At 44.2% G+C, this 22,599-nt stretch overlaps 1 protein-coding gene and 1 pseudogene across 6 annotated transcripts in view; both read right to left on the bottom strand.

Annotated features, from left to right (window-relative positions):
• Positions 1–8,089, bottom strand: part of LOC126390556 (NLR family CARD domain-containing protein 3-like) — a 10,371-nt pseudogene extending 2,282 nt beyond the window's left edge.
• A 1,173-nt stretch (positions 8,090–9,262) lies between these two features.
• LOC126389801 (NACHT, LRR and PYD domains-containing protein 12-like) overlaps positions 9,263–22,599 on the bottom strand; it is a 140,056-nt gene continuing 126,719 nt past the window's right edge. For 5 of the 6 annotated variants that reach the window (XM_050043694.1, XM_050043691.1, XM_050043695.1 and 2 more), the window contains 3 exons: positions 13,913–14,086; positions 13,047–13,093; positions 9,263–12,842 (listed from right to left, as the gene is read on the bottom strand). In XM_050043694.1, coding sequence (XP_049899651.1) covers positions 12,157–12,842; positions 13,047–13,093; positions 13,913–14,086 — 907 coding nt within the window. In that variant the 3' untranslated portion in view covers positions 9,263–12,156. The remainder of the gene's footprint in view (positions 12,843–13,046; positions 13,094–13,912; positions 14,087–22,599) is intronic. The other variant, XM_050043696.1, reaches the window with a different exon arrangement.

Genomic DNA, 22,599 nt, shown 5'->3' with positions numbered 1-22,599 from the left:
TTTGAGTATAATCTTACATCCTACAGTTAAATACATTACATATACATCAACCTGACGAACGTCAACTCAAACATCACTTAACATTTCAATAGTTTAAGAGGATGAATCTTTACCTGAGAGTTCCCAGTTGACAGTGAGGACTTTTCAGTCCAGCAGAGAGCAGCTTCGCTCCTGAATCCTGCAGGTTGTTGTTACTCAGGTCCAGCTCTCTGAGACGAGAGGACGGGGAGCTGAGGACTGAGGACAGAGCTTCACAGCTTCTCTGGGATAGGTTACAGCCATTCAGCCTGAAGGAGAGTTAGTTGGAAAGACAAACACTGTTTCTGATTCTGTTGTCGACGATGTAAAACACATCACATTTTCATGATTACATTTATTGAGTCGATGAATCAAACATTAAAGAATAAGGATCTCAGGAGACCAGACGACTGTTGGGATGTTTGTCGTCTCTTCCTGTGTATATTACTGGGATATAACCGTCACATTTCAGATTCAACTAACTTAATAACTTGATCTGTTTTATTTCATAGCTGCATTAATTTGTGAAGGTACAATGGACCTGATTAGACATTTTAAAGATTTTTCAATTAATAATCTGATCAGTTTGTTGACCAAATCCTGCGGCTATCAGTTGACTACCACGTTTACAGCTAGAAACAGCCCTACACATGATATACAGTTGGTATCTGCAGTTATCTGAGTACTTACAGAGCTTTGTTGGAGGCTTTGACCACTGGCAGCAGCCCTAGAAGAGCGTCCTCTGAGGCAGAATATTTCTTCAGGTCAAACACGTCCAGATCTTTTTCTGAGGACAATAAGACGAAGCACAGAGCTTTGCACTGAACAGGAGACAGTTCAACTGTGGAGTGACATCCCATTGCCATGTGGAAATAGATCTCTGACACGAGAATAATCATTCAGTTCATTCAGACAGTGGAACAGACTGATGCTTTTCTCTGTAGACAGATCCTCACTGATCTTCTTCTTGATGTATTTGATTGTTTTGTGATTGGTTCGTGAGCTTCTTTTCTTTTTCCATAGGAGGGTCTGATTGGTCTCCAGTGAGAGACCCAGGAGGAAGCGGAGGAACAGGTCCAGGTGTCCATTTGGACTCTGTAAGGCCTTGTCCACAGCACTCTTGTAGAAACGTGTTGATTTTCCTCTGAACATTTCAGACCACCAGGATACTGGTTTTTCTTCTGCCATCAGATTGACTCCAGAGTTGATGAAGGTCAGATGGACATGAAGAGCAGCCAGAAACTCCTGAACGCTCAGATGGATGAAGCAGAACACCTTGTCCTGGTACAGTCCTCTCTCCTCTTTAAAGATCTGTGTGAACACTCCTGAGTACACTGAGGCTGCTCTGATATCGATGCCACACTCTGTCAGGTCTGATTCATAGAAGATCAGGTTGCCTTTCTGCAGCTGATCAAAAGCCAGTTTTCCCAGAGACTCAATCATCTTCCTGCTCTCTGGACTCCAGTGATGATCTGTCTCAGCTCCTCCATCATACTTGATGTTCTTCACTTTGGTCTGAACCACCAGGAAGTGGATGTACATCTCAGTCAGGGTCTTGGGCAGCTCTCCTTCCTCTCTGGTCTTCATCACATCCTCCAGAACTGTAGCAGTGATCCAGCAGAAGACTGGGATGTGGCACATGATGTGGAGGCTTCGTGATGTCTTGATGTGGGAGATGATTCTGCTGGCCTGCTCCTCATCTCTGAATCTCTTCCTGAAGTACTCCTCCTTCTGTGGGTCAGTGAACCCTCTGACCTCTGTCACCATGTCAACACAGTCAGGAGGGATCTGATTGGCTGCTGCAGGTCGTGTGGTTATCCAGAGGCGAGCAGAGGGAAGCAGTTTCCCCCTGATGAGGTTTGTCAGCAGCACATCCACTGAGGTGGACTCTGTAACATCAGTCAGGATCTCATTGTTGTGGAAGTCCAGAGGAAGTCGACACTCATCCAGACCGTCAAAGATGAACACAACCTGGAACTCTTCAAACCTGCAGATTCCTGCTTCTTTGGTTTCAGTAAAGAAGTGATGAACAAGTTCCACCAAGCTGTACTTTTTCTCTTTCAGCACATTCAGCTCTCTGAAAGTGAATGGAAATGTGAACTGTATGTCCTGGTTGGCTTTGTCTTCAGCCCAGTCCAGAGTGAACTTCTGTGTTAAGACTGTTTTCCCAATGCCAGCCACTCCCTTTGTCATCACTGTTCTGATTGGTTCATCTCTTCCAGGTGAGGCTTTAAAGATGTCTTCTTGTCTGATGGTTGTTTCGAGTATGTCTGGTTTCCTGGATGCTGTTTCAATCTGTCTGACCTCATGTTCATCATTGATCTCTGTGGTCCCTCCCTCTGTGATGTAGAGCTCTGTGCAGATCTGATTGGTCGGGTTTCCTGCTTTAGCGATCCCCTCAAACACACACTGGAACTTCTTCTGCAGGTTGGACTTGAGCTGACGCTGACAAATTGCAGCTGGAGTTCCTGAAGAAAACACAACAACTCAGTGAGAGGATATCAGTGTTTGTATGAGAAACGTTGTACAACCACAATTCCAAAAAAAGATTCAAGAAGTTTACTGTCATGTGCATGGTAAAAACAGTCTCCCTTCACACAAATAATAACAATAACATTTAAATATAAGTTGAGTGGAGCCACAGTGGGTGCCATAAAATGTTGGGACGCTGTGTAAAGCATAAATAAAAACAGAATCCAATGATGTGCAAATTCTTTTTGACCATTAGTCAACTGAATCCACTCCAAAGATATTTAATGTTCAAACTGATGAACTTTATTGTTCTTGTAAATCGACACTCATTCTGAATTTGATGCTGCAGCAGGTTCTAGTAAAGTTTGAACAGGAACAAGTTGTTGAATGCTCAAAACAGCTGTTTGGAACATTCAGCAGGTAGACAGGTGAACTGTTAACAGATTCAAGTATCATGACTGGGTACAAAGGGGCATCCTCAAAAGGCTCAGTCGTGTGAAAAAAAATGTGTAGGCAAACAGTCCAATGGTTTAAGAACGTTTCTCAACTCACAGCTAAAAAGAATTTGTGGATTTCACATCTACGATCCATAATATCATCAAAAGATTCAGAGAAAAGAAATCTGCACAAAAAGGACAAAGCTGAAAACCAACACTGAATGTCCGTGACCTTTGACCCCTCACACTGCTCTGCATTACAAACCAACATGATGGGCTCAGGAACACTTGAAACCATTGTCAGTAAACACATTGCTGCATCAACCAATGACAGTTCAGACTCTACCAGGCTCCGCCCACTTCTCTGAGCCCGAGCTCATCTGAGACAGACTATGACCAGCCAATGGACGTCCTGTCCTCTGGGACCATCCAGATTGTTACCAGCGTCTGTGGTGGATGGAGGTGCATCATGGGTAACTTCCTGTCTGTGATGGATGGAGGTGCATCATGGGTAACTTCCTGTCTGTGATGAGTGGACGTGCATCATGGGTAACTTCCTGTCTGTGATGGGTGGAGGTGCATCATGGGTAACTTCCTGTCTGTGATGAGTGGACGTGCATCATGGGTAACTTCCTGTCTGTGATGGGTGGAGGTGCATCATGGGTAAATTCACATCTGTGAAGGCTCCATGAATGCTGAAAGCTACATCCAGGTTTTGGAGCAACATATGCTGCCATCCAGACGCCGTCTCTTTCAGGGACGTCCCGTCTTCTTCCAGCGAGACATTGAGACATGTTGTGACGTGTTCCAACAGCGTGTCTCCGTAGTGACAGAGTGCAGGTACCAGACTGACCTGCTTGCAGTCCACACCTGTCTCCCACTGAACATGTGTGGGACATGATGAAGCATCGACCCCGGAGAGGTGCATCATGGGACTGTTGAGACACTGAAGTCAGATGAACTTCAACAGTTAGTGTCCTCAGTCCCCAAACACTGACTGAGGTGATGATGTCACACAGTGACAGGAAACAGGCTCCTGTCACAGCTTTATTACAACATGCTGCAGATTTACAGAGAACAATAAAGTTTATCAGTTTGAACATTAAATATCTGTTTTTTAACTGTATTTATTTGAAAATAGGTCAAACATGTTTTTATTGATATTTTACACAGCGTCCAAACTTTTTTGGGACTTGGGGTCGTATGTGAGAAATCCTCTTACTGCTCTGCAGACGGTCGGCCAGCTCCTCCTGCTTCATTCTCCTCAGGAAGTGCAGTGTGATCTTCAGAAATGCCTCTCTGCTGCTCCTCATCTGCTCTTCCTCTTCATCATCTACTACCTCCCCATCCTCTTTCTGTCTCCCTGAGAAATCAAAGTAATCTGGACTCAGAACCTTCTGGAACTTCTTCAACTCGTCCTCCACTAAGGTGTCGATGTTTTCCCTGAGACGCTGTAAAAAGGAAGAAAACAACATTTTAAACTTTTTCTGACTTCGTGTGGAGCTGAAGTTAAAGTCGCTGCTGGGCGTTTACACACCTTAAATATGGAGCTCATGTCTGTCTGCTGGACAGACAGACCACCGCCTCCGGGAACCTCTGAGCTTTGCTGCTGAACTCTGTGGATAACAACAGAGGGTGTGACATGTCAAAATATTAATGGACACAAACAAAAACATGATTTTGGTGACATTTTAAGGTTGACGGTTGATTTTAACAGTTGCCACTGAGAGACAATTTGAAAAACTGGCGACTTATTCTTGGCCTTTGGTTTCTAGAAGTGGCGGCAGGAGCTGGCACGCCCACTGACGGGCTGATGAACGCTGCCATTCACAAGATTAATGCCGCTGACTGGGAGATCCTTCTAAAACTTTCAACTGCAACCAGCTCCAGCTGTTCCACTTTTCATATTTTGACACGACAAACGACACGTTTATCAGTTTGCACGGCTGCTTTCTGTTGTTGACTCACTGAGTCTCTGAAGGAAGCTGTCCTTTAAACCGTGAAGGTGGATCCATGGACACACAGCTGGGCTCAGGTCCAGGAGAGTCTGGTCTCTGCCGCTGATCTGGGCTTCAACACACACACACACACACACACACACACACACACACACACACTGTCAGAGCTCACACGTTCATCATCACACCTGACATTTGCCGCCAGTTTCAGACACAGTCTCGTCCTCTTCCTCTCTTTCCTGACACTTAGCTTTGTCGCTGTCGCTGCATTCCTGAGCTGAACGCCGCCTGAAGTCCAGTTCAGACCAAACGATCGGCGAGGAGATGAAACCGTTTTATATCGTTACAGAACAAAGTGTCAGCGGTGTGAACTGGCCGGTCTGAGCTCAACTCAAGCCGGCTGATGGTGTCACCTGACACTCAGCTGGTCCTGAGTCCAACAAACCCACGGACTTTCATCCGGGAGCATGCTGTTCACTTCCTGTTTGAACGCAGAGCCAAACCATGATGTTTTTTTCTAAATTTAACCACGTGCTGTTGTTGGCGTCACGGCGTTGGTTGCAGCATCTGAGAACATAAACAACAGATGCAGGATGAAACCTCGCGTGTGATATGTAGACGTGACAGTGCACTGACAACGCAGCGATATGTGACGACCTGGGACGAGAAGGCGTTGTTTGGACCGTATGATCCTCGTGTCCGTCAACATTTTGTTTAGATTATTTTTTTCAAAATGAAGGAATACTTCGCACATCTATGCTCAAACAGGCGCGCAGGAGAAGGATGAGAAGAATAAAACCAGTAGAAAAGACTCCAGCACTCCGTCTAACTTGCAAAAACAACGATTTTAAAACTGCTGCAACGTTTCAGTGACTAGACCAAGGTGGGTGGTGAGCGCCATCTAGTGGATTGACAGCAGAACTACATCAGCTGATCTGCAGCCTCAACATGGGATATCATACGGCCACATCACGTTAGGCCTGACGAAGGTCTAGTCACCAAAATGTTGCAGAAGATGATTATTTTTGGAGGTCAGACAGTGTGCGGGAGACGTTTCTACTAGATTATGTTGTTGTCATGTTGCAGGGTGTTTATTTGGATTTGTTTATTGTTTACTATCTGGTTCACTCTGTTTTGCCATTTGATGTTTATATGATGTTTATTAATGTGTCTGGCTTTTTGACCTGGTGGAAAAAAACAACCTAAACTGTGTCTGAAGTTATTTGTTTTGATCTGAATGTGGATCAGTGTTTCTGTCTGTTGTAAAGGAGTGGAGCGTGTGGACTGTTGTTACAGTGAAGACACCAAAACAAGAACCAGAATCTTTCGGCCCGACCTTCAAAACTAAACTCGAACTGAACTGCGACGCACAAAGAACATTTTCCATGAGAAACCTGTGGGTCACAGTGACTCAGAGCTGACTGAGCAGCTGATGTAGTTCTGCTGTCAGTCCACTAGATGGAGCTCATTACCCACAGCATCTCCACAGAGCTGAGGCGCAGATCAGAGCAGCGACACACTAAACTGCACTGCTCCTCTATTCTCATTTTTACGGTAACCAACGCCCTTGTTGCCATGACTATCTCAAAAACAAACAAACAAACAAACAAACAAACAGCTGTTACAATAAACAAGCTTTCACACTGACTGTTAGCAGCTGTTATCAGCTGTTAGCAGCACACAGACACCAAGTATTTATTTACTACATATATTATAAATATATAAAAAATACTAATAAATCTTATTGTAGCATAATAAGTTAATCGTAATAAAACAAACAGAATTCAGACGAACAGATTGAAAACTTGATTAGATCAAACAGACGATGACAGTTTCCTGTGGGGACAGAATGTACAGTTAGTAAAGGTGATAAATCACTTTATATTTGATCCCAATACTCAGCAACATGTTTAAAATCTAAATAATATTGTATCGAGTTTTGTTTGTGGGAAGAAACATTATTTTTAACAGATTAATTTATATGAAATAAATCTGATTTATAAAATATTTTGATCTGCTTCCTCTTTTTTTAACCTCTAAACTCGTCCTGTGTCAGAAAACAGCCTCAATTCACAACTTCCAGCTGTTAAAAAATGTGTTCAAAGCCTCTCAAATCTAAAACTAACAGTTGGCAGTGAGAACATCTCTGCTGACATGATCATCTGTGCTCTGCAATGTGTTCTCTATGAGAATGTTGGACCTTTAAAGATTTATGTCACGTCAGATCTCTATAGAACATATTTTAAAAGAAGGAGACGCACGTTCTTGCTCCTCCAGGAGGTATTCAGTGTGTTCACTCTGGTGTCACTGACACGTTACAAACTACACACAGGCCCAAACATTAACTGAAGAGATGTCAGAGCGAGGGGGTCGCCCATGGGCCGGCGCCTCCAGTAGTTGGGGGTTCAGTGTCTTGCTCAGGGGATCCTCGGCAGCGACCGGTCCACGCTCCAGACTTGAACCGACGACCCTCCAAGCCCCCGTGGACTGAACTACTGCTGAGAATTAAGTCAGGTATAAAAGGAGTGAGCTACGTCACAGGGACTCCCGTCTCACTTCCTGGTTTCCAAAAAGGTGTGGATGTTGCTCAGGTGTTGGACACATTTATATTTGATGAGTCACTGATAATATTTCTATCAGCTGTGTCTCAACCATAACAAGTCGACTCTACAACATCGAACCCAACAAAGATTTGGTTTCAAAGTGGTCAGTGTGAAGAGAACTCGAAGCCAACTGCTGTGAAATGATTAAACATCAAACTCTGCGTCAGACCTACATCATCAAGAGCACACTGTGGGAGCTGCTCCTTCACAGCTGGACAGCCTGCAGTCAGAGCAGCTGCGCCTCCACTCTCATCTTTACGGTAACCACCGCCCTCGTGTCCATTATTTACTCACAGTGACGACACAGCGGCGCGTGTCAGCCTGACTCAACTGAACCAACTCACTGCAGCTGTTAATTTAAACATTGAATTAAATTAAATTAAATTAAATTAAATTAAATTAAATTATTCTCAGTTCTCCTGGTTGTTGTTACAAATCTGTGACTCTGAGTTTCAGTGTAACTCCAGAGTACCGATTGCTTAACCAACACTTCCGGTTCGCTGACATCGAATAAAAGTGAAGTGACGACGTTTCCAAATTAAAGAACCAATGAGAGCAGAGAGTTACCTCCTCACCTGGAGCTCACCTGACTCTTCACCACGTCCACACACTTGTTACTCCATGTTAAACACCGGGAGCTCTGACGGTGCTACCGTGTGTCTGTCAACTTCCGGTTACCACCGAGAGAGATCGGGTTCCTTTCAAAATAAAACATTACAGTTCAGACAGGAAATACCAGAATAAAAGCCGCTGATGAAGCTGCACTGGAACATAAACTTGACACTCATTGGTCAGTGAACAAACCATGACGGAGTCATTTACAAAGAATAATGATGATGTCACACATGTTTACGAATCTGTTTTATTTTATGTTGAAAGACTTCTATCTACATTCAGATATTACACAGGAAGACTTTGACATTAATGTCAGTGTTTCTGGTGGATCAGATCAGATCAAAATTATAAAGCAGGTTTAAAACCTCCCAGAGTGACCACAGCACTGTACAGTAAAATAAAATAAGTAAAAACACAGAACATAGTAACAAAATGTGACAGAGATATTGTGACAAACCCAAAAACACGTACAAATTAGTGAAAAAGAAGTGAGAAAATAAAGTTTCTGTTTGTGCCTGAGTGTGTAATTCAGGCCTGGTTGTGTGTATATGACAACAGAGTAAGAAAGTTGAATTTTCCCTTGAGGGATCATCTTCTTCTTCAAGCTTTGGGGCGACAACTGCGAAGAGGAATTTATACTTTTGCGAGGACTCGATGTCGTACCCTACGCCATAGCCTGACGTGCACCTCCCCAGAAATGTAACTCCACAGCGTCACAGTGACGCAGACCTCCTGTCTGTCTCTGTAAGCTGAAACCATTTCCCTCAGTGGAAACAAAGCTTTGATTTACTTTAACTTCACAGATAAGAAACAATAAATTGTGAAGACAATAAAGCCTCCACACACTGTGATTCATCACTGCAGCTCAGAATAACATGAGACACCTGTGTGATGAGAACGAGGATAAANCCAGACGCTGGATGTGACGGGTGAGTCAGAGCAGAGGAGGAGGAGATATCCTGGGGAAGATGAACTGCTTTCACAGTACTGAGGCCTCTGGTCTCTGGTCTCTGGTCTCTGGTGTGATGTGGTCTGTGGACCAGTTAGAAGTCTAGCAGCAGCGTTCTGTACCAGTGAGATAAGGATGACTGGCTTATTCCCACTTACAGAGCATGACAGTGATCCAAACCAGAGGAGATCAGGGCATTCATGATGATCTCCAGGGCCCAGTATTTCAGAACTTTTAATCTGGATCAGACTGGTCTGGATAGGATTAAATCTCACAATTGGGTATTTCAAACCAGGATATGTGATCCTGATCCTAGTAAAATTGGGATATGGATTAGGTAATCCAGTCCTACCCAGAATCCTGATCAAATGCTGGTATTGGGTATTTCAAAATTCTAAGGTGGAGATTGGGAAAGTTTTGAAGCTAAAAATCAGGATTATCCTGATCCCACTGGAAGCAAGGATCAAGCATGGATTCAAGGTGGATGTAGAGAGATGTAGGACACATGGCACATTGCACAGTGTACTAATGCCGGCAGTCAGGCTGGACAGAGGGATACTGCCTGACACCATTCAATTTGTTTTCTTAACTTTACTGGGAAACTGAAGTTTGTGAAACCAGAATGTCAGATTACAAAATACAGCCTAGGCTACATTACTTCTCATCATAAGAGCTGTCGTACAAAATCAATAGTAAACAAAATACATGTTAATTTTACACAAAGCACAATAAATACGAAAGCACGTTATCACATCCTAAATATTCCTACTGCACACTAGACCCAACCAATTCCCACATGTAACTCAAAATAACTTTACTTTGTTTTTTCTTTTTAACTCTGTTTTGTTTTATTCCAGACAGCCAAGACAAAACTCATCAATTGAGCAAACAGAAAATGTATAACTGCTGTCCTTTCATACATAGTTAACACCATACAAAAAAAAATCAACCAAAAACACAACAAAGCCAAAATGAAAAAGAAAGAAAGGGGGAGGGACAGTACCCACGTCAATCATTCTTTTTTAACATATTAAAGAGGTGATCATTCACAGCCCCAAGATGTGCCTGACCCGCCACTGCCAGGACTGCATCCAGATGGACCAAATGGACGGTCAATGAGAGAAGCCATAGTCAACTTTACTTAGACTCTTTTGATCAATACAAACAGTTGTGTGGTGACAAAAGCTTTGTGTTCAACTTTTTCAGTGAGAATAATACATGACACAAGTGCTTCACATAGGATAAAACAAAATAACTTTAAAGCAATAGTTACAACAGACTGATGGTTATGACCAACTCACATCATGCAATTCTGGCTTTATATGTATTGTGTACCTTATAGTATTGTGTACTATAAAGCAACTAGATGGATATGAATCATTATGGAAACAGACTTATATTTCCCAACATTCTCACATCTGTGTCAATGAAATGTTGTGTAGTAGTTTGAACAACATAGACATTTCATTAGTCATTTAGCTGACACTTTCATCTAAAGCAACTTTGAATTGCTTTGGTAGTGAATTCACAATTGCATCTATTGTCTAAAACAAGTGACAAACAACATAATCTTGTGCTGAAGACAACATGAAGAATAACAAAATAAAAATAGATGAGGGGTAAAAATATAAGTGGGATGATCATGGTAGTCAGCCTATATCCAAAGACCTCAAATCCAGATTCTGTGATCCTGATCTTGTGGTATCTGGATCAGAATGATCCTATCTGAAAATTCTTTGAAAAACCAGGACCAAATCTACAAGATCAATTTGATCTGGGATATCAAAAAGGAGGACTACAAAATCCGGATCATTCTGATCCAGATTAAAAGTTTTGAAATACTGGGCCCAGTATTTCAAAGTGATCTGATAGGATTATCCTGGCTGGATTGGATTAAATCCTGATCTGATCTGAAAACTGGGTATTTCAACACAGATCCTGAGGATCAGGATTCAGATCTGGTAATCCAATCCTCCCTTTAATCCAGATAAAGGCTGCATTTGGGTATTTCGAAAATTAAAGGGAAATTTCGGTTTATTTCAACCTGTCTCCTATCGTCCTAAATTTGTTTCAAGTGACTAGTGACATAAAAATAATAGTTAGCATGTTAGCCGTTAGCCTAGATACAGCCGGGGCGCATAGTAGCGTCAGACCTGTTAAAACGTAAGTGAACGGGCAACCTTCAAGTGCAAAGTTAGTCCACTAAACAAGCTTTTTTTCCACAAAGACTGCCTCATATCGTTAGGATAAATGTCAGAGAACATATAGAAAAAATTCCCTTTAAGGCAGAGATCTGGATCAATGTGATACCAAATTTCAGGATTATTTGGATCCCAGCTCAGAGGTGGATTTGACAAAGCTCAGCTCCACTTCTAGATATTGTTACTCAAGATGTTCATCACACTCCATCTAAATTAGTGTTTTAGTTGTAAGTAATTTCAAGCATGGAAAAATATTGTTTGGCCATACTTTCTCTAACTGCTGTAAATAAGAGTAACAAATACAGACCTGTTTCTCAACGTCTAGTTTCACCTAACACTGTAACTTGTTTGTACCAAAACATCCAACATATGTTTGTGGTCAGACAAAGGCAAGGAAATGCAATGCAAAGCAAATTTATTTGAATAGCACATTATTTTCTTTACATAGAGTGCAAGAAACAACACAGGGATTAACATAATAAGCACATGGACAACAGCTCAGTCCTCTGACACTTCTGAATGAACCACATAATTCATACTAGTACTGTGTATTTTTCCTATACTGCAGCAGTCTGCTCTGCACACAAAAGTCCGCTGTGTTAGCAATAACATAATGTTAAACTCTGAACAGGTTAGTGTTTAAAGAGTTCATGTATGACATACTTCAGATTTATTACTTTTTAAATTAAACCATAGATCGCAAAATACACCAACAAAGCCAGCTACCTCGCTAGCCTGCTAGCTACTTAACATGCAAGTCAATGGAGCCTCATTAGCTACCGTTAGCATGACCTCGGCTCAATTAGAGATCGGTACGTCCACGTTTTAAGTAGGTGACAGTTCAAATAGCTGGCTCACATGAGATGGAGGGTGGCCTTCGTATGGTCTTAAAAATGCAACACATTAGATAATGGCACACTTCCATTTTGATGTGAAAGCTGTGCTACCAACTGTTTCGTGAAAGCGCAGATTCACGACTGTGTTGATTTGTTCAAAGATGAAACCAAGATTTCTGGCCTGGGCATAAAGGTTAGGCAGTGAACACAGAGACACTGAGGAACCAGACCGTAACCCAAAGCCAGGGTAAAGAGGCTCAGTGAAGGTGGTGCTGAAGGTGTGGAGGTGGATCAGTGAGTCAGAGGAGACTCTGAAGAAGGACAGAGTGCCAGCAGGACAGTCCACATACACTGCTACTCTGTTAGAGACGGAGGAGGAGGAGGAAGAGGAGGAGGAGGAGGAGGAAGGGAGGGTTAGTCTTCTCTTATTGCTACAGACAAAATAACCTTCATCCTCACAGCACCACAGACTCCAGGACTGATCATGTCCTACAAACCAGCAGTCAGCACTGTCTCCTTTCCTCCTGATTCCTCTGTAACTCACTGACATATAAACCTCTCCTCTCCACTCCACCTCCCAGTAACAGCGACCAGTCAGACCATCCGTGCACAGTAGCTGATGCCACCAGTCAAATCTGTCCAGATGATCAGGATATGGCTGCCTCTTTCTCACTGCTGTCACTGTCCTGTTGTTGTCGGACAGTTTGAGGTGGCGGTGTACTGTGTTCATGTCCACTGTGAGTTCACAGGCATCTGATGGAGAGAACAAGACACAAAGCAGCAGCAGTTCATCATCTCACACACACCTGACGGGTTTATTTGTTGCTTTATTATCAGACTGACTATTAATCAGATCAAAACTCCACGTAGCAGATTAACATGTGCTCTTATTTTCATCAATCAATCTGTGTCTTAAACATGAGCTGCCATGTTTCATCAAAGTCAACACACACTTACACTTCCTCAGACCTGGTTTCAGCCTCTGCTCTCCACCATGTTCCAACCTGGATGAAGACACAAAGTCAGAATGAACCTTCAGAAGCTTCCTCATCAGTCATCTCTTGAAACCTTCACTCAGATGGACCATCGAGACAAAACAGCTGCATTTATAAAACTGGAATTACAGCCTCATGGTTGTATTCCTCCACGAACCAGTCAAGGTGCAGCTACAGTTTATATCTAGGCGATGCTTCAAATATGGATGTTGATGCAAAAAGGCTTTTTTTTCCCTAAAAATGTACATGTCTATATAATGCACAATGTCTCTGTCTGTCTGTGTGTCATTCAGTCGCATATCTCTTAAACCGTTCGGCGGACTGACCTAATATTTGGTACATACCTTCCTCAGGGCACGTGGGTGTGCCGTTTCTGACTTTGAAGTTGTTTGAACAAGAAATGTGAAACACACAAATTAAAGAAGCAAAAAATGCAAGTCATTGGACGATGTCTGCGGTGGCCACGCCCCCCTGACAGCTGACAGGTTTTCGGGTGTTGGGATTTCAAAGTAGGTTAAACTACGCCGAATTAGTGGGCCTGGCTCATTGTGAACATTGCAACAAATAAGCCGAATGACTGTGACAGTGTAAAATAGATATGTGACACACATGTGGGACATACAGTGGGAGAGCACTGGTCACACAACACGGTGTGGAAGTTCATAGAAGTATCCTATGTGGTAGGGACAGACAAGCTTTTCTTCTACACATCTTCATGCACAAAATATATAGTTATGACGGGCACTGACCCAGTACTTAAAAATGAACTTGAACCTCAACATAAAAGAGACGGCCTCAAAGTATTTAGCTCTCGTTGTCTGCTCGTACCTGAGAGTGTCCAGTCTCCAGTGTGGATCCTTCAGTCCATCCATCAGCAGCTTCACTCCTGAGTCTCCTGGATGGTTGTAGCTCAGGTCCAGCTCTCTCAGATGGGAGGGGTTGGATCTCAGAGCTGAGGCCAGAGAGGTACAGCCTTCCTCTGTGATCAGACAGCCTGACAGCCTGGAGACACACACACACACACACACACACACACACACACACAGTCATTTTATTTATGTTCATCTATTCCCAGTAACACTTTTCAGATCCTCCTCCCAGGTGGATCCGAAATGTTTCCAAGCCAGATGACATATATAATCCTTCCAGTGTGTTTCTGGTCCCACCAGGGGCCTTCTGCCAGTTGGACGTGCTTTAAAAACCTATTACAGGAGGCATCCAGAAGGCATCCTGATCAGATGTTGAAACACTTCAACTGGCCACTTCCAACACAAAGGAGCAGCACCTCTAATCCAGACTTCCTTTGGATGTCTAAGCTCCTCATCCCATCTCTAAGGCTGAGCCCAGCCAAATGAGGAAATTCATTTCAACTGCTTGTATCCATGATCTGTTGTGTTTGGTTCCTGCTCAAAACTTATGACTACTGGTGAGGGTTGAAGCGTAGCTGGCCTGATAAATTACTACAGTGGACCAGCACAAGGCCAACATCACTGCTGAGGCTGCACCACACTGCCCGTCCATCTTGCACTCTATTTGCCCTCACATGAACAAGACCCCCAGATACCTGATTTCTTTTACTTGGGGCAGTTACTCCCACACCCATGGGAACAATCCACCATCCTCAAACAAAGAACCATGACCTCAAACTTGGAGGTACTCTCATCCTGAACAGCTTCACACTCGGCTGCAAACCACCCCAGCGCATGCTTGAGGTCACGCTGTGATGAAGCCATTAGAACCACATCATCTGCAAAGAGCAGAGACGCAAGTCTGAAGTCCCCAGACCGGACCCCTCCCTCCCCACGGCTGCATCTTGAGATTCTGTCCACAAATACCACAAACAGAATCGGTGACAGGGGACAGCCCTAGCGAAGGCCAACACCCTCTGAAAACATGTTTGACTTTTGTCAAGTTGTCTGCTCTCTTTTTGGTTATAAAAGGACCAGATAGCGCATAGCAACAGACTCAGTGCCCCCCACAGGACTTCTGGGGGACATGATCACAAGCCTCCTCCAAATCAACAAAGTGCATGTAGATTGGATAGGGACACTCCCACAGTGCCCCTCCAGCTGCTTTGCAAGGGTAAAGTGCTGGTCCATTGTCCCACAACCAGAACAGAATCGGCTTTGCTCCCTCTGAATAGATTCACCAATCGAAAATCTGAGGGATAAGGCGCGGCGTTTTGTTACTGACAAACTCCTCAAGGACACGGACATCCTCTGTATACAAGAAACTTTTCTCTCCAAACAAGATTTGGACAAGCTCAATTCTGTTAACAGTAACTTCCACGGGGCAGGGGTCTACAACAGATTTGAGTTTGGGTATTGTGCATGGCAGGATACCTGGAGGTGTGGCTATAATGTGACATAGTGTGATTAGAATGGGCGTAGACTGGTGTATAGCTATAAAAGTTGCTTATAACAATAATGTGTTCATCATTTTAAATGTTTACACACCATATGAATGTCCCAGTAATGGGGATCTATACCTTCAAAGGCATGCTTTTATTAGCTCTTTTATTGAGGAAAATGAATATACTTGTATTAATGTAATGGGTGACATGAATGCAGACATTTCTGATGTGAAATCTTTGTTTGGCCAATACTTTACTGAGTTTTGTCATGTTAACAAGCTCATTTTGTCTAGTAAGGCTCTGTTGCCAGCAGCTATAGCTATACATTTGTTAGTGATGCTTGGAATACAACATCTTGGCTAGATCATTGTATATGTACAGCTGATGCTCATGAAGGTGTGAAGAAGACTGAATAGAATAGAATAGAATAGAATAGAATAGAAGTCTTTATTGTCATTGTACATTGCACAACGAAATTAGGTGTAGTACCCCCGGCAAGATAACAACACAATAAAAAGGACAGACAGTATATAAATATAAATATAAAAAGACGTCAGTAAGGTATAAAAACAATAAAGTGCGTGAGAGATATAGCAGCAGTATAAAAACTTCGATAAAAGAGGCAGCAGGCAGTGTAAAAACAGCAGCAAGGTGAAGTAAAGTGCAACGGTGCAGTTCAAAGTGCAAAGGTCAGTTCCTCAGTTTGGGGCTGGTGTGTATGTGAGTGCAGGGGGGTTGATGGAGGCCACAGCCCTGGGGAAAAAGCTGTTCCTCAGTCTATTTGTCCTTGCTTTGAGGGCCCTGTACCTCCATCCTGAGGGCAGGGGAGAGAACAGTCTGTGACCCGGGTGGGTGGGATCTGTGGCGATGCTGCTGGCCTTCCTCTGGAGGCATCCAGCGTACACCGAGTCCAGGTCTGGGAGAGGACTTCCCACAATCCTCTGGGCTGTTCTTACCACCCGGGCCAAGTCCCTTCTGTCTTGTGCCGTGCAGCTGCTGTATCAAACGGTCATGCCAAGACAGAGGATGCTCTCGATGGTGCTTCTGTAAAAGTTTGTCACTAGCCCGGAGGGGAGTCCGGCCTTCCTGAGCTTCCTCAGAAAGAAGAGTCTTTGCTGAGCCTTCTTTACTAAGTGCGTGGTGTTCACAGCCCAGGTGAGGTCAGCTGTGATGTGGATTCCCAGGAACTTGATGTTGTCCACACGCTCCACTACCTCCCCCTGTATGAGTAGTGGAGCGTGCGCTGTTCTTCTGGTCGTCCTGTAGTCTACAATGACCTCTTGGCGGTGTTCAGGACCAGGTTGTTGTCCGAGCACCACCAGGCCAGGTGGTGGTTTTCCTCTCTGTAGTGAGTCTCATTGTTATCTGACATGAGGCCCACTACAGTGGTGTCGTCGGCGAATTTGACAAAGGTGTTGGAGACATGGATGGGGGTGCAGTCGTGTGTGAAGATGGTGAAAAGGGCCAGGCTGAGCACACAGCCCTGCGGTGCACCTGTGTTAAGGACGAGTGTGGATGATGTATGAGCTCCTATTCTCACTGTTTGCGGCCTGTTGGTGAGAAAGTCACTGATCCATGAACACAGTGGGGTGGGCAGGCCCAGATTGCGAAGTTTGAATACCAGTTTATGGGGGATGAATGTATTGAAGGCGGAACTGAAATCAATAAATAGCATCCTAAGTGCTATGGAGACTGCGTCCTCTGTGGATCGGTTCCCCCTGTAGGCAAACTGGTGGCTGTCCAGGTCAGGGGGGAGACTGTCCTTGATGTGTTTCAGGATGAGCCTCTCAAAGCATTTCATCACAATGGGGGTCAACACGACTGGGCGGTAATCATTGAGGCAGGTGACAGCTGACTTCTTAGGCACAGGTACAATGGTGGATGATTTGAGGCAGGTGGGGACTGTGGCTAGCTGCAGGGAGAGATTGAAAATGTCCAAAAATACACCTGCTAGTTGGTCTGCACATGACTTCAATGTGCGGCCTGACACCCCGTCTGGGCCAGCAGCCTTGGTAATGTTGATCTTCCTCAGTGTGGATTTCGCCTGATGACACTGTAGGATGAGAGTCTGCTGCTGCTGCCCCTCCTCAGTCTGGGCAGGTTGGAACATCACTCTGCTGCCTTGTGTGTCAAAGCGAGCAAAGAACTGGTTTAAGGTGTCAGGGAGTGTTCTGTCATGGCTGATATGCACATTGCTGCACTTGTAGTCCGTCACGGTCTTGATGCCTTGCCACATGCTCCGGAGGTTGTTGTTGTCAAAGTGTCCCTCGATGCGCTGCTTGTACCTGTGTTTAGCCTCTCTTATGCCCTTCCTCAGGTCTCTCCGGGCCTTGCTATAAGCCAGCGTGTCACCTGACCTGTAGGCAGCATCTCTGGCTTTGAGCAACATACGCACTATACTGTCCAGCCATGGTTTCTGGTTTGGAAACGCTTTGAAGGTTTTGGCTGATAAGACAGTATCTGTGCAGAAGTGTACATAGGCCAGGACAGCTGATGTATATTCCTCTAGATTTGCACCCTCCTTGAAAACTTCCCAGTCAGTGTGCTCGAAGCAGTCCTGAAGCATTGAGGTGGCTTCCTCGCTCCAAACTTGCACAGTTTTAACAGTTGGTCTTGCCCTGCAGATGAGAGGTTTGTAGGCTGGGGTCATTTCCAAAGAGATGTGATCAGACATGCCAAGGTGTGAGGATGCTGCAGCCTTATATGCCCCTGGGATATTAGTGTAGACCTGGTCCAGTATATTATTGCCTCTGGTCGGAAAATTGATGTTCTTGTAAAATTTAGGCAGCACTGCTTTCAGTTCAACATGATTAAAATCTCTTGCCACAATCATAACTGTCTCTCTGGCTGTGCGTTCAACTGGTTGTTTATAGTTGTGTGCAGTTCTTCTAATGCTAACTTAGCATTTGCCTGTGGTGGTATGTAAACAGCTATGATCAGGGTGGCAGAAAGTTCCCTTGGCATGTGAAAAGGTCTACACTTCACCACTGGATACTCTAAATCTGGGGATCAGTGTGTCCCAATAATGTTCGTTGCAGTGCACCAGTTGTTATGAACATATATACACACTCCACCGCCTTTCCTTTTACCGGAGGCTGCAGTCCTGTCTGCTCGGTGCACGGAGCGGCCCGCTAGCTCTATAGCTGCGTCGGGAACGTTGTTATCCAACAAAGTCTCTGTAATGATCATCACGCAGCTTTCCATGTGGCGTGACATAATCCTCAGCCGAATCTCGTCCATCTTGTTGACGAGCGATCTGGAGTTCGTGAGGAAAAGACTCGGAAGAGCCGGTCTGTGCGGGTTAGCATGTAGCCTAGCATGTAGGCCGCCTCTCATTCCCCGCTTTCCGTCTCCGCTCCCTCCTCCGCCTCCGACGCCACTGAGGTCGGCTGGTGACTGCTCCACCAGTCCGCTGCACCCGCTGTATCTCAGGTGGAATAAACTCCGGTCTCGTGGATGCATAAGGTTGATACCGTCTTCCGATATCCAATAGTTCAGCTCTTCCGAACTGGATTAGAGCCTGGAGAGTCTGAACCGACATACCGAAAAGCCGGGAGCACCAAGCCGCTGCGTCTGCACGCGCCGCCATTTTGCATGGGATATTGCATGGGCTGGCAACAACAGACCATATGCCTGTCTCCATTATACTGAATATAGAAAGCCTACCCGTGCTGACTGCTAATGATAACCAAAATCATAGTGAGAAATTGGAGTAGGCTAGGCTCTCTGATGATGAGCTATGGTATTATTATGACTTGACTGAGAAGAGCCTAGGGAATATTGATATTCCATATGATGCTATATTGTGTTGTAATATTAATTGTGCAAACTCTAAACATAATGCGGTACTATGTGTAATGTATGACTTTATTGTGAGTTGTCTGAATAAGGCTAGTAAACCATTCGGGCAGAGAAGGGCTAAATGGCATCACTTTAGGCCAGGTTGGAACGAGTATGTAGATGAACTACATCAGCAGGCTAGAGAAGCCTTTAAAGACTGGGTTATCTCAGGCAAACCAAGGCATGGACCTGAGTGTGAAACTAAGAAGCAGACTGTCACTCGGTTCAAGTATGCAGTGAGATTTATTAAGAGGAACAAACAGCCTTTGAGAGCTAATTCTGTGGCCAGATCATAAGATCATGAATGACAGTAAAATACCTTTGCCCTCTAGTATTGAAGGGGTAACTGGGAATGTAAATATTGCTGAATTATGGAGAAGACACTACAGTGACCTTTGTAACTGTGTTAAAAGTGATGTTTTTTGTGTTGGTGATGTTTGCCCTGAAAATGTGGTTATTAGGCCTGATGAAGTCAGTTATGCTATTGGGGAACTGGCGTTAAATCAATCTTGTGGCCTTGATCAGATTACAGCAGAGCTACAGGGTTTCTGTTCTACTTTCTCTGTGTTTCTCTGGAATGTTGATGCATGGCACACTACCTGACTCTATGTTGTCTGTTTTGCTGGTGCCAGTAATTAAAGATAAAACAGGGAAGATATCCTGTATTGAGAATTACAGGCCCATTGCTTCTTGTCAAAAGTGCTTGAGAGAATCCTGCTAGATAGGCTACAGGAACATATAACCGCCACTGATGAGCAGTTTGGATTTAAAAATAAACATGGCATTGACATGTGTATCTATGATTTGAAAGAGGCTGTCAGTAGATATAGAAAACAAAACTCTACCATGTTTTTGTGCTTCCTAGATTCCTCTAAGGATCGCATTAATCATGGGAAACTGTTTGCAAAATTATGAGAGAGAGGGGTAACACTATATCTGAACCCTTTTCAGTGACAAATGGGGTTTGACGGGGTGGAATTCTGTCACCTATGTTGTTTAGTTTGTATATGGATGAGCTCTCTAAAGGCTTAAAGGATGACTTCGGTATTTTTCAACCTGGGCTCTATTTCCCCATGTGTATGTGTGCGTATGATTCATGGGTATAACTCGTTCTAAAATTGGGTCAGCCGGGAGCCGCGAAACGCGCTAAAACGGTAATGGGGTCAAATGCGTCCCGTATAAAGTGCTTTTTTCCGCCACTGATCGGTTCAGATCGCCAGTGCTATCTCTGTAGATAGCATATTGTAGCAGCCCTGGGGCAGTGGTGAGTGTGAATGAGTGGAGTCAGCTGTCAGTCAGTGTTGGAGCAGAGAGGGGGAGGGCGGCCCCGCTGGGTACTGTAAGTGAGTATGTGTGTATGAAGTGTGTGTGTTACGCTAGAAGAGTCAGAGTTTGGGACGGAGTCTTTTACGTGCTACCCCCTGGAGTGTTACCGGAGTTTTTGGAGTGCTCAAATAAACGGGCCTTTTTCCCGAACGCAAGAACAGGATGTCGCGCAACACCCCGTACAGCTTTCATAGGCTGCCTTTGTCGGACGGCGAGATGCTGAAGTTGTGGCTAGTTGTGCTACAAATGGATGCTAACACTCCTGTCCAGACACTGCGCCTTGCAGACCATCGGGTCTGCAGTGCTCACTTCTCCCAAGATGACTACTGCCAGCCGAAGAAGAGAAGACATCCAATCCCGAAACACCTCTTCCTCAAGAAAACGGCTGTCCCTCGAGTAGAGAGAAGTACAGACACAGTGGAGCAAAGCTCGTGACATCACACAGCCCAGAGGTAAGGGAAACGCTAGTATGCTATTTACAGAGATAGCACTGGCGATCTGAACCGGTCAGTGGTGAAAAAAAGCACTTAAATGCGCAAACTTATACGGGACGCATTTGCCCCCGTTACCGTTTTAGCTCGTTTCGCGGCTCCGGCTGCATCCGCCTCCCTCAATACTGAACCAATTTTAGAACGAGTTATACCTATGAATCATACGCACACATACACATGGGGAAATAGAGCCCAAGTTGAAAAATACCGAAGTTATCCTTTAAAGAGTGTAGGACTGGCTGTATGGTGGGAGAAAAGCTGATTAATCACCTACTGTACACTGATGATTTGGTCATCATGTCTCCATATTCTGCTGGTCTGCAGTAACTTCTTAGAGTCTGCACAGACTATGGAAAGCAGTTTGATATCAAATTTAACTCTAAAAAGAGTGTAGTTATGATTATAAAGACTAAGGGCCTGTGTCCACATAGCACCTTTTTCTGGCAGAAAGGCGCTGGAAGGGCGCTGCAGAGCGCTGGGATGAAGCATCTATGCACCCCAAAAAAAACGCTCACGAGGGTTTTCGTTTCTATGACAACAATATCTTGACAATTCCTGTAGCTGCGCAGTTTTGCAGCATCGCCTCTTTGTTTTTATCTAGGCTATAGTTTGACATTTCTTTGACGATGAGCACCAACCGGAAGATGCTTGCGCTCATATTATGTTTGGATGAGCTTAATAGTGATGTCCCTGCTGTCACTGCTCAATCTGACAGACGTACATGTGGAGCAAGGAGGATGTGGGTGCATGACACTAACCGTCGGAGGCATCAATACGGTGAATACCATCGCCTTGTCCAAGAGCTGCGGTTAGATGGAGACCGGTTCCAGGCCTATTTTAGGTTAACCAAGGAGCAATTTGAGCTACTCCTCCAGAAGATTGGAAGCACCATCTCCAGAGCGCACACAACTTTCAGGGAGAGCATCAGTCCTGCAGAGTGTCTGTGCATCTGCCTACGGTGAGTCCACCTCCTACTCAGCTGTGGGGTAAGAACTTTGAACTCTGACCAATACCACCACCTACAAGTAGTAATACCAAAGTTTAAAACACTCTGTTCCAAATAAATGCCATGTAGTCATAATCTCATTAAAGTAAAAGTGCAAAAGTATTAGCATTAAAATATACATTAGCAAAGGTAAAAGTATTATTGCAGAATGGCCAGTATCAGAATCATGTTCAGACTCATGTTTTATGTATTACATAACTGGTTTATAGTGATACATATACTGTGTTAATCTTTTAATGCTACAGCTGGTGAAGTCATCATCATGTTTTATTAGTAGGATTTGTGTTAATGTACTTAGTAACTTTGCCACCACTGTATGGGTTAGAATTGATTACATGTGTGTTGCTGTAAAATCTCTCAATTTATATATTGCTGGAAAAATAATAGTCATCATCATGTTTTATTAGTAGGATTTGTGTTAATGTACTTAGTAACTTTGCCACCACTGTATGGGTTAGAATTGATTACATGTGTGTTGCTGTAAAATCTCTCAATTTAT

This window comes from Epinephelus moara, chromosome 5, assembly GCF_006386435.1.
Source record: "Epinephelus moara isolate mb chromosome 5, YSFRI_EMoa_1.0, whole genome shotgun sequence".
In the NCBI taxonomy this organism is placed as follows: Eukaryota; Metazoa; Chordata; class Actinopteri; order Perciformes; family Serranidae; genus Epinephelus; species Epinephelus moara.
Note: the sequence above shows the minus strand (reverse complement) of the source record. Positions and strands in the feature narration are given on the sequence as shown.